Source organism: Ursus maritimus, unplaced genomic scaffold (genome assembly GCF_017311325.1).
Source record: "Ursus maritimus isolate PB19 unplaced genomic scaffold, ASM1731132v1 scaffold_16, whole genome shotgun sequence".
Classification (NCBI taxonomy): Eukaryota; Metazoa; Chordata; class Mammalia; order Carnivora; family Ursidae; genus Ursus; species Ursus maritimus.
This window is the reverse complement of record NW_024424008.1, coordinates 30978104-30993490: the sequence shown is the minus strand read 5'-3', so window position 1 is coordinate 30993490 and position 15387 is coordinate 30978104. Positions and strand designations below refer to the sequence as shown.

General features: G+C 40.0%; 1 protein-coding gene across 1 annotated transcript in view; it reads right to left on the bottom strand.

Annotated features, from left to right (window-relative positions):
• Positions 1 to 15387, bottom strand: part of SLC36A4 (solute carrier family 36 member 4) — a 59377-nt gene that overhangs the window by 6706 nt on the left and 37284 nt on the right. The window contains exon 10 of the mRNA XM_040631004.1: positions 1143 to 1312. Within this exon, the coding sequence (XP_040486938.1) occupies positions 1143 to 1312 (170 nt within the window). The remainder of the gene's footprint in view (positions 1 to 1142; positions 1313 to 15387) is intronic.

Here is a 15387-nt window from a genome sequence, read left to right as displayed (position 1 = left end):
AGAAATATTTCAAAATGTCTTAAAATAACTTTTTCCTACTGAACGTTTTATTAGTCATCAGCATATGGGCTTACTGACTTCACTCTTCAATATGATTTACCTTATTATGGCTATAATTTATTCAAATGATTACTTTGGAAAAAAGTTTCATTTACTTTTCCCAGCTTTGCTTTTTCTTTAGACCTGTAGGCATAAGCTCCACCCCAAGCTGCTCACTGAAATTACAGTTGTCCCGAATTTCTAGCTCTCTCATTCTCTCGCCTTGACTGGGCCAAGATGGTTACTCCTATCTTCCACAGAAAGCTGACCCATTTCCAATGGGCCCTGGTATCATTCTAGGTAATCTTGGTTCAGAGTTACAGTCATCTTATATTTGCGGTTACAACAATAATGGTGACAATTATAACTTCTGGCTACTTTGTTAATATTCTTAAACCCTACAAGAACGCCATTAAGGAACTCTTTCTTCATTTCACAGTTGAAGAAAGAGGGGCTTACAGATGGTGTGGAACTTGTCCAAAGATACCAGCAGGTGAGCGGTAGGTTTGAACCGTGAGGTCAGTGTGACCCCAAAACTCACACTGTTTCCACTGTACCAAAATCAAGCTTCTTCTCCACAGGTCTCCATAATTAGTGCTCCCTGGTGGAGGCATTTTATACTATGAAACCTTGAGACGAGATTACACACATTCCTCCGAATAATGAGTAAAATTAGCCACTGAAATTATTAAAGACCAAAACAAAACAAAACCCATTTGTATAGGTAGTCATGGAGAGTTAAACTGTTAAATATACAAAAGTTAGCAGAAATAAAAAACCCGAGGAAAACTAAAACCAAAATAAAATGTGTAGCAACAATATAAGGAGTCCGTTATGCATCTGATCTAAAAATACTTATATTTTAATCACCACTGATGTAGTTTTCAAAATGATAATTTGATTAGTTCTTTTAAGTGTAATAGGATCTGGTTTACGTTTTTCTTATACAACAGTAGAATAATGGAATTTTAACCCCAAATTATCTCCGCTATGTAAATAAATTGTTTTTAAAAAATATACTTTGACATATACTTTAAGTAGCTTCATTACACAAAATTCAACAAGAAAAAATTACGATGATATAAATGCGTAGTAATACTTACATGTAATAGCAACCAAGAAGGACCTTATTGCAAATTCACAGATTTGTTTCCATTTAGCATGAAATTTGGATGTGATCACAGGGATGATGATCTCTGCCGGGACATAGAACTGAATTGAATACGTCACAAAGATGCCAAAGGAATATAGAATTTTCACTGATTGATACAACCTGTTAAAAAAATATTTCAAAATTCGGTCATTCTTTTTCCCCCAGATTTACTGAGGTATAACTGACAAAACTGTAATATAGGTAAATCGTAAAACACGAGTTGATAGAAGTATACACCGTGAAAGGATTCCCACTATCGAGTTAACTAACACACCCATCACGTCACATATCTGCCATTTGTTTTCCTCTCTTTTTGGTGAGAACACTTTGTTCTACTCAGGAAATTTCAGGTATACACTACACTGTTACCAACTATAGTCACCACGTTATACATTAGGTCCTTAGAACTTCTTCTTCTTACAACTAAAAGTTTGTAACCTTCTATCAAACCCTCCTCTTTTTCCCCATCCACCAGCCTCCTGGCAACTGTTAATCTACTGTTTATGTGAGCTTGATATACATATATTTTTTAATTAATTTTTAAAATTATGTATTTATTTATGTTAGAGAGAGAGAGAGAGCAAGTGCATGTGAGCAAGGGGAGGGGCCGAGAGAGTGAGGGAATCCTCAAGCAGACTCCCTGCTGAGTGCAGAGCCTGAGGCAGGGCTCGATCCCAGGACCCTGAGATCATGACCTGACCTGAAAACAAGAGCCAGCTGCTTAACCGACTGAACCACCCAGGTGCCGCTATATATGTATTTTTAGATTCCACCTATGAGTAATACCACACAGTATTTGTCTTTCTTTCTTTGCCTGGCTTATTTCACTCAACACAATGCCTTCCAGGTTCATCTACTCTGTTGCCTTAACATGAATCTGGCTTTCTTCTTTTTATCTTTAATGTTAAGATAGGCAAGAAATCCAACATAAACTTAGGCCAATATCTAATTAAATGCCTGTTTATTAAAAAAAAAAAAAAAAGCCAGCTGATCTCTACTAAATTTCTAGATGACTGGTGGACAGTTCATTCTGACAAGCCTAGAGAGCTTGACTGTGGCAATGCAAAGGTTTGAGAATATTGCTGGAAATATTTCACTTTAGGCTAAGCCAATGTTCTAAAGGCTAGACTGTGTCCCATGAAGAGTTAATGTTTTCTCAACTCTCTTTTAAAAACTGAGCATACTGTTACGTCTTTGATAACTTACTGATCTGTATAGAGAAGAAAACTTCACATTGAACTCTGAATTACAGTTCTCCTTGCTTAAAAATCTTGGTATGTATGTCATTAGTTGCAGAAATGTCATCATTCTTAGGTCCAAAAGGAGGGTGTCTAAATTTTTTTTTTTTTAATGATTTTATTTATTTATTTGACACAGAAAGAGAAAGAGAGCACAAGCAGGAGGAGCGGGAGAGGGAGAAGCAGGTTTTCCGCTGAGCAGGGAGCCCAAGGCGGGGCTCGATCCCAGGACCTTGGCATCATGACCTGAGTCGAAGGCAGACAGTTAACTGACTGGGCCACCCAGGACCCCCTAAATAGTTTCAACTTAAAAAGTTCTCCAGATTCTGTAGGAATTCCACCTACATTAAAGGTACATTAATAGGGAAATAAAATTTGTTAAGTTGGATTGATGCCTAGTGCTTCAAAACAGCACAGCAATGTTCAGTTTCATAAATATCTTTAGATTTCTACGTTGTAGATAGTCTCTTGTCTAAATCAGTATGCATGTCTGGACAGAGACTTCGGTTAACTTCCTTTTGTCTGGCAAAGAACACTTCTGAAATGCTGACAATGGCACAGAGAAAATGTAGAATCATAGGACTCAGAACATTATAGGACCTGCTCTCTTGGGTTACAGAAAATAAAATTATGTTGTGCTTTTTGAAATTTTAAATATTTTACAAGTTAAAACAAAAAACCCAAGTGCTCTTGTATCCTTTAAGAAAACAGCTGAGGAGGGGAGCATGGATCGAAAGTGCCGCAGCATTAGGGGTTGTGGTTAACACACGTCCTCTTTAGGCAGAAACATCCTGGATAGTCCCAATCTTCCCTTAAGGGTCCTGCTTTCCCACCTGCAAGGCCTATGAAGGGAAGAGTGTTTCTTTCTTAGGAAAAAATGCAACCCTTTTAAAGGGATATGAAATATTCCACTTTTCGTAAAGAAAGGCCTCAACATTAATTAGACTTTAAGCTTATTTCTGATGTCTTAAGATTTAAAGTAACAAAGATTATAAACAGTTCCCTAAGCTGTGGCCACGCAGGAAGTAATTCCATAATATAATATATGCATCATAGAAGTGAGTAAGAGAAAGGAAAAAAGCCTAGTAGAAATAGATTAGAAGATACTACAAACATAATTAAAGAAAGAAGGAACTCCTTAGGGCTAGCAACAATAAAATCTTAATTTTAAAATGATTTCCAGATATATTTCTCAGCTTGAGGCTTAAAGTTAAAATATAAATGGTCAAGTTACTGCAATGCACAGAAAAACTGAAAGACTCCTGCTTCATATACTCTGATATGTAATTGTAGACAATTAAATGAATATCCTTATCAGTTTATTACTAGAACATTCCTTTTGTTCTAATTATCTTTTAACATACGTTTTTAAATAGGGTTAACAATATATTTAAAAATACATCATTATGCATATAGGTGTAATTACTTTTCTAATGATTTAAAACAAGTTATGCAGGCTAAGAATCTGGTTATTACTAACGCAAGTCAGTAAGATTAATTAGGTATTACACAGAGTACTAACGAGAAATAAAATGGTATGAGTCTTTTAAAAGCTAATATACGTGCTATTTATCAACCAAAGAAGAGTAATAAAGATGTTTAAGGAAAGCACTGCAGTCTTCTGAAATCAATTGTTCAATTCTGACTTCTCTTCTGTTTTAAGAATCTACCAGTTTCTATGTTTGGCCTCTACATTTTCAATCACTCTATTTTTCTCTAATCAACTTTTCTATAGTATTATCAACCTTTGTTCTCGTTTTGGTTTTAAGCAGGCAGTTTTAGAAAGTACTCAGTTTTAGAAATGAAGAGTTGAAAGAAGAATCTACCCTGTAAACTCTCTCCAAAAGACAAAAAACTTTCTTAAAGTTACAAGAATTTGTTTTGAAGATACAGAACATAAACAACTTTCAAATAATATTTAATGCACATTAAAAAGTAATTTAAAATTCACTGCCAAAGGTTTTTTTTGTTTTGTTTTTTTAAGATTTTATTTATTTATTTGACAGAGAGACAAAGCCAGAGAGCATAAGCAGAGGTAATGGCAGAGGGAGAGGGAAAAGCAGGCTTCCCACTGAGCAGGGAGCCCAATGTGGGGCTCGATCCCAGGACCCTGGTATCATGACCTGAGCCGAAGGCAGATGCTTAACCAACTGAGCTTTCCAGGCATTCCCTATACTTTTTTTTTTTAGATTTTATTTATGTATTTATTTTAGGTGGGATGGGGCAGAGGAGGAGTGAGAGGGAGAAAGAGGGAGCAGACTCCATGCTGAGTGCAGAGCTGGACATGGAGCTCAAACTCTGGACTCTGAGATCATGACCTGAGCTGAAACCAAGAGTTAGACGCTTAAGTGACTGAGCCATCCGGGTGCCCCCTCATAAAACAATACTTAACCTATATGTACAGATAGGAATATCTTACAAATTTTTTTAAAGCCAGCCTGAGAAATTAGCTGTTGACTGATTCTCCTTGTCTCAAGGTTGCATACAGAAGCTATTCTTGGAAAGACTGATAACTCACTTTCCCTCTTCGACCCTTCGTGATACTCAGGTTAAAAATCTTTTTTTTTTTTTTAAAGATTTTATTTATTTTTTTGACAGAGAGAGAGACAGCCAGCGAGAGAGGGAACACAAGCAGGGGAAGTGGGAGAGGAAGAAGCAGGCTCATAGCGGAGGAGCCTGATGTGGGGCTCGATCCCATAACACCAGGATCAGGCCCTGAGCCGAAGGCAGACGCTTAACCGCTGTGCCACCCAGGCGCCCCTCAGGTTAAAAATCTTGAGCTTAGTTCCGTTAAGAAGAAAAGAAGTCTGTTTGAGGCGTAGCGACGATCCTGACCAAGAAGCTCACCTCATTCTGAGCTGAAAACTATCACAAGGGTTATCTGGTATTCAGAACTAGACTGAATGCTGCGAACCATAGCACGTTCACTAGACTGTTAAGTACTGTGGGAAAGAGATCTTTATCTGCTCGCTGCTGTCTCTCTAGTGCCTGGAGCTAGCACATAAAAGGCATACAATAAATATCTGTTCGGTGCCCTTCATTTTGAATTTAATGTAATTAAGAACAGTCATTCTGATGAGAAGAGTCAGAGGCAGTTTGGCCCAGGATTCCCAGGCACAGGCAACTTTAATATTGGAAGGAGATGATTAAATCTGTCATCGAATTTTGAGACCCATTGAAACAAAAGTTTAATGAGAAAAAAAACAAAAACAAACAAAGAAGCCAGAATTTGTGGGGGAGAGGATAGACTGAATAGTCCAGGAGATAGGAACCTTCTTTTTCCAGTTTCCTTAAATTAATTAATTAATTAATTAATTAATTAATTTATTTATTTATTTCTCTTACTGCTTCTTTACTGTGCTTCTTGGTGAGTCTGTTGTCACCTAAATGTTTTCATTTAGGTAACGAGCTCCTCAGACGTCAACCCCTTGACTGCCTAGCAGGATCAATTAAGGCATAGCTTGATGACCTGGCATTACTCGTCAGCTTTATTTCCCAGAATATTCGGGCTCCTAGCTCCTGTATGCTACAAACATGGGCGTAGACTTGGGGTTTGTTCTGTTTTGGGGGGAAAATGAAGGACCAGTTCAATTGTCTTAATAAATTAAAAAGCCTACCTTTTCCCTTCCCTGTTCTTAGATGGTTTTCTATTTTTTTAACGGAATTTCTCCTATCTAATACATGCTTCACAGAAAAGAATACCACATGTCAGGGAGCAGAAGCACCATACTGCTTCTCAGTATTTGTGTGTGTGAAAACCTAGTACCCCTGACAGTTCTTAGCAGAAGGGCTATGTGTGCTGACTGAATGAGTAACATGTGAATTTATTCCAGGCCAGTATTTTTCAAACGAATCATGACCCACTAGTGGGTTATGATATCAACTGAGTGAGTTGTAAAGTTTTTTTTTTTTTTTCCCTAAGATAAGACTGGAATAGAGAATATCAGGGGACACTGTATATAGAAAATACGGATTTTTATTTAACCTTTTACTTATTTCAGTTACTTATATGTGTGTGGGTGGTATGTACTACAAAAACACATACACATAGACACACATACACTTATTTCTAGAAGGGTTTTTCTATAAAAACTATGGGTTGTAGTTTTTCTATAACTACTATGCGTTGTAGTTTAAGAAGTTAAAAAGTTAAAAAAGTTAAAAGTTAAAAAGCCACTAAGCGGAACAACATAAGAAGGCATGGTAAATGTGATGGGGAAAAGGCGAAGGGGTATGGAGCAGACCTTGTGTTTCAGACTGGTAAAAAGTCAGCAACACAACAAAACTGAACAAAGGAAACCACAACAAAACTGAACAAAGGAAACCACAACAAAAAGAAAGATGTTTGTTCCTACGATGTACACACCGTCACTCAGTAAGACAGAGTAAGATAGAACCCAAATAAATGCTATTTGCTATTTTAAGTCCTCTTGTGAACTTGTTATACCATCATTAACACTCAATAATTACCCTTAACTCTCCATTCCTTCAGCCTTCCCTTATGACAATGACACCGTAAGAAACCTTTATCTTACGGCTTTAATCCCCAAAATTGCTATTAGAGGAGTTGGAGAGACGCGTAATCTAAATAGTCGCCTGGAAGATTTTCCGAGGACGTGGCATTCATGCCCCAACACAAATGCTGTTCATCTGTCTGCCTAACTCCACGTTCCAGTTTTTCCTTCAGACTAACTCAATGCAAATGCTTCCTATTTAGGACCTCCTTGATGGGAAGGAGAGTCTAGAAATTAAAGTAGTACATAGTAACTTAATGTCAAAACCTGAGACCACTGTGTGAAAGATCAGAATCTACGTAAAGTGATACGAAAAATTCTTCACGTCAATCCAGACAAAAAGAAACACCATTTAATGGTCCGTGTTATGTTACTCTCCTGACTTTATTTGCATAGATTTTTTTAAAGTCTTGGTTCTTTCACTTGCAACTGCACTCACTGCACCTCTGCTCTTCACTCAGAGAACATGTTCCCCCGGAGAGTGGCGGTGGGCGGGGGCTCTCAGAGGATAGGCTAAACATGGTGGAGTGCTCTGAAGCACCGATTTCTCTCAAAGTTTTTTTTTAGGGGGAATCATTTTTTCTTTTAAGATTTTATTTATTTGACAGAGAGAGATAGCCAGCCAGCAAGAGAGGGAACACAAGCAGGGGGAGTGGGAGAGGAAGAAGCAGGCTCCCAGTGGAGCAGGAAGCCTGACACGGGGCTCGATCCCAGGACCCTGGGATCACGCCCTGAGCCGAAGGCAGACACTTAACGACTGTGCCACCCAGGTGCCCTGGGAATCTTTTTTATATAAAAAGCAACATCGAGATTATGATTATGTAAAAGGTGTACTTTTTAAAACATATGAGCTGATGCTATGCTTGAGGCAGGCTATTAGGACAGGTCTATTCTCAAGACTCCCAAGAGAACACTTTTTTTTTTCCTCCTCTGCTGCTATTTGGGTTCTGTTAGTGGAAGTCTTGGAAAAACGCAGCTGAAACATTACTCAACTAGTACTAGTAGCAATGCCTTGGTTCTATTATCAGGTAACAAGGGAAATACTTTCAAACCTAGAATCTTACGTAGCAAACATTTACCAAGGGCCTCATAAGTGCTCAGCGACATGCTAGATCATGGAAACACATCCTAAACCTAGAAGATGCAGGGTTTCTGCTCTCAAAGTGCTAATGTCCTAGCTCAGAGTTGCGGTTTTACTTCATTATCATCTTTAAAATACATTCTTCGCTTCAAAATCTAAATGTGATACACTGAATAAAACTATTCATAACTAGTTTTAAAAGATGACACCTCAATCAATAAATAGTTAATAACTTGGAGCCCCTCTAATACATACTTGCTTTATCTTGGTGTTGCCTTCTAATTCAGCATTTTCTTGTAGGAATACCCCTTATGAATTCTGAGAATGTAAGTCACATGGCATCAAACGCCCTTTACAGCTTCCCATCGCTAGCTGCTATGAGTTCCCCAGGCTCTGGTGACAGCCATCGGCTTTTATACCGACAATAACCAGTACACTGTACGTTCTCTGACTTCCTACACTGTTGTCTGAAGCACAGGGAGGGAAAGGAAGAAGAAACTCATACATAGTACATTGAGAAAGAAATCTTAGATATAATCCCAAACTTCTCATTTTACAGAAGACTATCACTATATAAAGACAAGCATCTCCTGCAGTATTGCTCAGTCATGGCTGTTATTTTAACCGTCCCAGATGCAGAGACCATAAAGAAATGGACAGCAGGCCACAGAAGGCTCATCTCCACAAGAAAAAGGAATTAGCCAACACATGTTCTCTGAAGGAGAATTATGTATCTTACTTTCCGTTTTATTCCAGATTTTTGTTTCTTAGGATACGTGTACTATCCTTTCCTCTAAATGAAAAGCAGGTGACTAGCCAGGCTTTCCTGAACAGACACGATGATGTGATGGTTCCTTTCTAATCAAGACTTGCAACTAGTTCTGTTCTAAGTGTGAAGCCACAGCAATGAGGGATAAGGTGAGAGGCAGGAAGGGGATGCAGAAAAAGGCAAGGATTACACAGAACGACTGCAGGGGCAGTATGGCTCTCTTAAGACTCAGCTGTGGACACCGAAAGCATTCCCTACTTGTCTCTCAACTGTTCTTCGCCATGCTCTTAACTCTCTGGGGACTGGAACATCTGAACTTGACATGTATGCATACTGCCCTTTTGGCCCCTTCTCTCTTTAAATATTTTTGTGAAGAAGAATAGGGAACAATTCTGACATGGTTTCCCCTACATTTTATATTTGACATTAAAAGTACTTGTCAATTGCGGTGCTTGGGTGGCTCAGTCGTTGAGCGTCTGCCTTTGGCTCAGGGTGTGATCCCAGGTCCTTGGGATCGAGCCCCACATCAGGCTCCTCAGCTGGGAGCCTGCTTCTTCCGCTCCCACTCCCCCTGCTTGTGTTCCCTCTCTCACTGGCTTTCTGTCAAATAAATAAATAAAATCTTAAAAAAAAAAAGGTACCTGTCAATTTTATTTATAAAATTATTCTTAAGATTTATTTAAAATATTATGCTAAGTGGTGAAAAATATTATTTTCTAGACATCATATAGTATTTTTTTTAAAAAAGAATTACACTGCCATAATTTTTTTTAATGATTTTTTATTACATTATGTTAGTCACCATACAGTACATCCCCGGTTTCCGATGTAAGGCTCGATGATTCATTAGTTGCGTATAACACGCAGTGCACCATGCAATACGTGCCCTCCTTACTACCCATCACCGGTCTATCCCATTCCCCCACCCTCCTTCCCTCTGAGGCCCTCAGTTTGTTTCTCAGAGTCCATAGTTTCTCATGTTTCATTCCCCCTTCTGATTACCCCCCCTTTCTTTATCCCTTTCTTCCCCTACTGATCATCCTAGTTCTTATGTTCCATAGATGAGAGAGATCATATGATAGTTGTCTTTCTCTGCTTGACTTATTTCACTTAGCATTATCTCCTCCAGTCCCATCCATGTTGCAGCAAATGTTGAGAACTCATTCTTTCTGATAGCTGAGTAATATTCCATTGTATATATGGACCACAACTTCTTAATCCAGTCATCTGTTGAAGGGCATCTCGGCTCCTTCCACGATTTAGCTATTGTGGACATTGCTGCTATGAACATTGGGGTGCATATGGCCCTTCTCTTTGTTTCTCGTGTATTGAGTTTGAGCAGTTCTTTTTGTAGATCTTGGATACCAGTCCTTTATCTGTAGTGTCATTTGCAAATATATTCTCCCATTCCAAGTAGGCTGCCTCTAGCTTTTCTTGACTGTTTCCTTGGCTGTGCAGAAACTTTTGATCTTGATGAAGTACCATAAGTTCAATTTATCTTTGTTTCTCTTTTGCCTTTGGGGATGTGTGCATGAAAAAGGATTGCTTGGCGTGTCGTAGAGGTTGCTGCCTATGTTCTCCTCTAGAATTTTGATGGATTCCTGCCTCACATCCGAGGATCTTTCTATCCATTTGGAGTTTATTTTTGTATATGGGTGAGATAGTGGTCAAGTTTCATTCTTTGCATGTAGCTGTCCAATTTTCCCAGCACCATTTATTGAAGAGACTGTCTTTTTCCACGGATGTTTTCCTGCTTTATCAAGTATTAGTTGCCCAAAGAGCCGAGGGTCTATTTCTGGGTTCTCTATTCTACATTCCATTGGTCTATGTGTCTGTTTTTGTAGTACTTGATATATGCTGTCTTTGGCGATCACAGCTTTGTAGGCTGGCTCGAGAAATCCGGCATTGTGATGCCCCCAGCTTTGTTTTCCTTTTCAACAGTTCCTTGGGAGATTCGGGCCTTTTCTGTTTCCATACAAATTTGAGGACTATTTTACATTTTGATTCTTTGAAAAATGTCCTCAGTATTTTTAGTCGGGATAGCACTGAAAGTGTAGATTACTCTGGGTAGCATGGACATTTTAACTATATTAATTCTTCCACGATCCATGAGCACATGGGAATATCTTTCCATCTTTTTATGTCTTCCTCAATGTCTTTCAAGAGTGATTTATCTTCTTTTTGTTTACCAGAATATAAGATTCTTTACGTCTCTGGTTAAGTTAATTCAAGGTAACGTATGGTTTTTGGTGCTATTGTAAATGGGATGGATTCCTAATTTCTCTTTCTTCGGTCGTTATTAAAGTAATGTAGAAATGCAAACTGATTTCTGAGCATTGATTTTTAATATCGCCACATTACTGAATTGCTCTATAACTTCTAATAGTTTGGGGAGTGGATTCTTTGGGTTTTCCATATAGAGTATCATGTCATCTGCAAAGAGAGACATTTGACTTCTTCTTTGCTGATTTGGATACCTTCTGATCCCTTTTTGTCATCTGATTGCTGTTGCAAGGACTTCTGTGTAATTAGTGTTAACAATAGGTGGACGAGGTGGGCATCCTATGTCGGTAGTCTCTGATCTAAGGAAAGTGCTTCCCAGCTTTTCCCCATTGAGAATAATATTTGCAGTAGTTTTCAATGATGCTTTTATGAGATTGAGAAATGCACCCTCCTACTTCTACATCTCTGAAGGGTTTAATCAGGATGCAGCTGTAATTTTTGTGATCAAGTGTTTTCGGCATCAATTGAGAGATCATATGGTTCCCTGAGTCTTTTCTTGTTGATATGTATGTATCCCACTGATTGATTTGCAAATATTGAACCACGCTTGCATCCCAGGTATGAATCCCCATTTGGTCATGCAGATTGTATAATCCTTTTAATGTACTGTTGATTCTAGCTATTAGCGGGATCTTAAGATGAGGATTTTAGCGTCCATATTCATGTAAATTCGGCTCCTGTAATTCTCCTTTTTGAGGGGTCCTTGTGTTGCTGGTTTGGGGACTCCGTATAGTGGCCCCTATAGAACGAGTTTTGGTAGTTTCCTTTGTTTCTATTTTTGAAATAAGTTTAGGATAATAGAGTATTTTTTCTTTTTGAATGTTTGGTAGAATTCCCCCAGGAAAACCGTCTGGGCCTGGAGTTTTGAGTTATTGGAGGAGGTTGTATTGTTATCACTGACTCAATTTCTTCATACATAATTGGCCTGTTTAAGAAATCAATTCTTCCCCGCTATTCACTTGTAGTTTATAGGTTTCAGGAAGGATTCCCATCTCTTCCAGATTAGTTAGTTTATTGGCATATAGCTGTTGATAAAATTCTCAAACAGAATAGTCCTTCCCATATTTCAATGGTGATTGATCGTGACCTCTCCTTTTTCATTCATAATTTTAATAATTTGGGTCCTTTCTCTTTTCTTTTTGGATAAGTCTTGGTGCAGTGGTTCTAGTCACAATTTTTGATTGCCATTCTCTCAAAAACCAGCTTCTAGTCCAGTGATCTGCTCTACTGTACTTCTGGTTTCTGATTGATTGATTTCTGCTCTAATTTTGGTCAACATGCTTCCTCGTGAGTGACTAGCCTGTCCCCTCTGTTGCCGTTCCAGCTTTCTCTCTGGAGGTAAGAAGAATAAAATAAAAACTATTTTAGATTTTTCTATTCTTTGAGGAGTTCTGGCTTAGCATCAGACTTCCCTTAGACTGCCTTTGCGGTACCCATAAGGTTTTGGGAACCGTTGTGTTTTCACTCCGTTTGTACTCCAAAATACGTTAGTTGATTTTTGATTTCCCATTTTATTGACGCCTTACTAGGGATGGTTTTATTTCCAAGTGTTGAGTTTCTTCCAAATTTTCCTTGTGTGGTTTGAGTTCCACTTTCAGAGCGTGCATGGTCTGAGAATTATGCAGGGATAATTTGAATCTTTATGGTATCAAATGAGGACTACTGTTAGTGTCCCGAACATGGTTTGAAATTTTGAGAAATGTACAGCAGGGCATTAGAATAGAATGAGTATTCTTTGGTTCTGGGGTGGAAGTAAAGTTATAGATATCGTATGAGGTTCAACTCAACCATTATAGCATTCAAAGTTTCCCTTTGATTCTTTGCTTAGTTTTTGCAGGGGTGTTCTGTCTATTTCTGATAGTGGAGTGTGAGGTCCCCTACTATAATGTTGAGTTTTTATTTATATACGTCCTTTATTCTGGTTAAGAGTTGGCTTGTGTATCAGTTGCTATGTCCCTGCTGAGCATATATATTATAATTGTCATATCCACTTCGTTGAATACTTCCTTTTTAAGATAATAATACAGTAGCCCTATACTCTCAACTATCAGTGGCTCCCTAGTTTAAATCAAATTCATACTGATGATGAGAATTGCTTACCCCAAGCTTTCTTAAGGTCATACTTGCGTGAAAGATGGTACTCCATCCCCTTACCTCAGTCGAATGCATCTTTAGGGTTGAAATTGAGTCTCTTGTAGACAGCAAATGGATTAGTATTTCTTTTTATTCAATCATGCAAGCCCTGTGAGTGGCTTATAGGGCTTAGCCACATTCACGTGAGACTGAATATAGAGATATGATTTTAATGATGCCTGCTTGCCAGAAGTCTTCGTGTTGTGTATTGGTTGTGACTTTTTTTTCTGTATCACTCTATGGGCTTTATTACCTTTATAGAACCCCCTAATATCTCCCGAAGGCGCGGTTTGCATGGTTACAAATGGTTAATGACTGGTGATTCTGAAATGTCTTTATTCCATCAATCTCTGAATGACAGTTCCTTGCTGGATAAAGATCCCTTGGCTGCATGTTTTTCTCTCTGAAGAGTCTTTAAAATGCCCCCCCCAACCCTTTCTCATTCCAGGTCTGTGTGTAGACAGGTCTGATGCTAACTCTGATGCCTTTCTTCGTATGATGAGCATTTCTTGCCCTGGCCGCTTTCAAACTGGTATCCTTGATCTATCATTTGCGACAGTCCATGATCGGACGGGCATAGGGTTTGTCGGGTTGAGCTTGGAGGGGTCACTCTTTGCCTCTGTGGACACGAAATGTTTGTTTCCTAATTGGGACAGTTTTCAGCATGTTGGATTCAATAATATTCTTTCTAGATCCCCCTGTTTCTCCACCTCTTGGGGATGCCGGATGATTCTAACATTGGACCGCTATTGAGTCAGAATCTCCTGTGTTTAACCTCCTTCGTGGGTGTGGACTTTTTTAAGACACCAGCTTCTATTACCCGTTTTCCTCATAACTCCATCCTCCAATTCACTTAACTCCTTCACTCTGCTCGTCCCGGTCGTCAGATCTGCTAGTTAGCCATGTGCATTTGGCTCATAGAATTTTTAATCTGTCAGATTCGCCTCCTCATTTCTGTCCTAGGGGATTCTATACTTCATCAGAACCTTTTCGCTTAATACTTTTCCAATTCTCCAATCATCATTTTTAACTCCATTGTTACCTGGGACCCATTTCTGATAATTTGTTTACATCCATATCCATTATTTTGTGGCAGAGCCACACACCCACGGTCTTTTCTGCTGGGGTGGACTTCTCCTTCTTGTCATTCCTTGATAGGAATTACGTGGGTTGTCAGAGCCACAAGTGTATTGATCTAGGTCCTCAAGCCAGTTGCCTTGTTTATAGGATCTTGGGGATGTGGCTTCTTTTTAAAGATTTTATTTATTTATTTATTTGTTTCTGAGAGAGAGCCAGAAGTCAGAAGAACGGGAACAGAAGCAGGCAGTGGGAGAGGAAGAAGCAGGCTCCCAGCCGAGAGCCCGATGAGGACTCCTTCTCCGAGGCAGGGATCACCCTAAGCCGAAGACAGGGCGCTCAATGACTCGCCACCCAGGCGCCTCCCAGTTGTGGCTTCTTGATTTCTTCCGCCTTTAGGTTGCAACGTCCATGTGGGAGGAGGCTGCCGGCGCGATCTCGGGTCCACCCTGTTTGGCAGTAGTCCGTGTCCCCGCGAGGGATGGGATGGGCACGCGTGAGCCGGTATTTAGGCTTTTGTTCTCTGGCGAACTTTCCTGGCCTCTTCTGTTTGTTGTGCCTCTTCTGAGAGTCAGAGCAGCAGCGGCCAAATCTCAGTTCTTTGTCCTCCAGAACAGAGGGATTGTTCGCCCGTTCTCCACTAATACTTCTGGCCACTTATAACTGCTGTAATAGCTAGTGGTGTGTCAACTATGCAGCTCGATGTGTGTCAGCCACACCGCTTCCCAGTCTCTCACTTCTGGGCTCGGCGCGTCGTCCTTTGTGCTTACGCCGCCAGCCGCCAGTGCCACCCCCCGCAGCGCTCCGGATCTCCCCCTGGTCTCAGGTCTGTGTTCCGAGCGCACGGAGTTCCGGAGTTCGGTGAGAAGCCTGGTGGCGCGCGCACCCGGCTAGTCGTCAGTCTGTCTGTTTCGCGGTGCCGACCGCGAGTCGGGCCCGCTTCCCCGCTCGTGCAGGTGGCCTGCCAGCCGCCAAGCGCCCGCCCCCGGGACTCCTTCGGTCTCAAAGCAGATCAGTGAGCACACCGGGACCAGTGCTCCGTTGAGATGCCTGGTGGTGTGAGCTCCCGGCTCACGGGGGTCTAAGCACGCTCTCTCGCC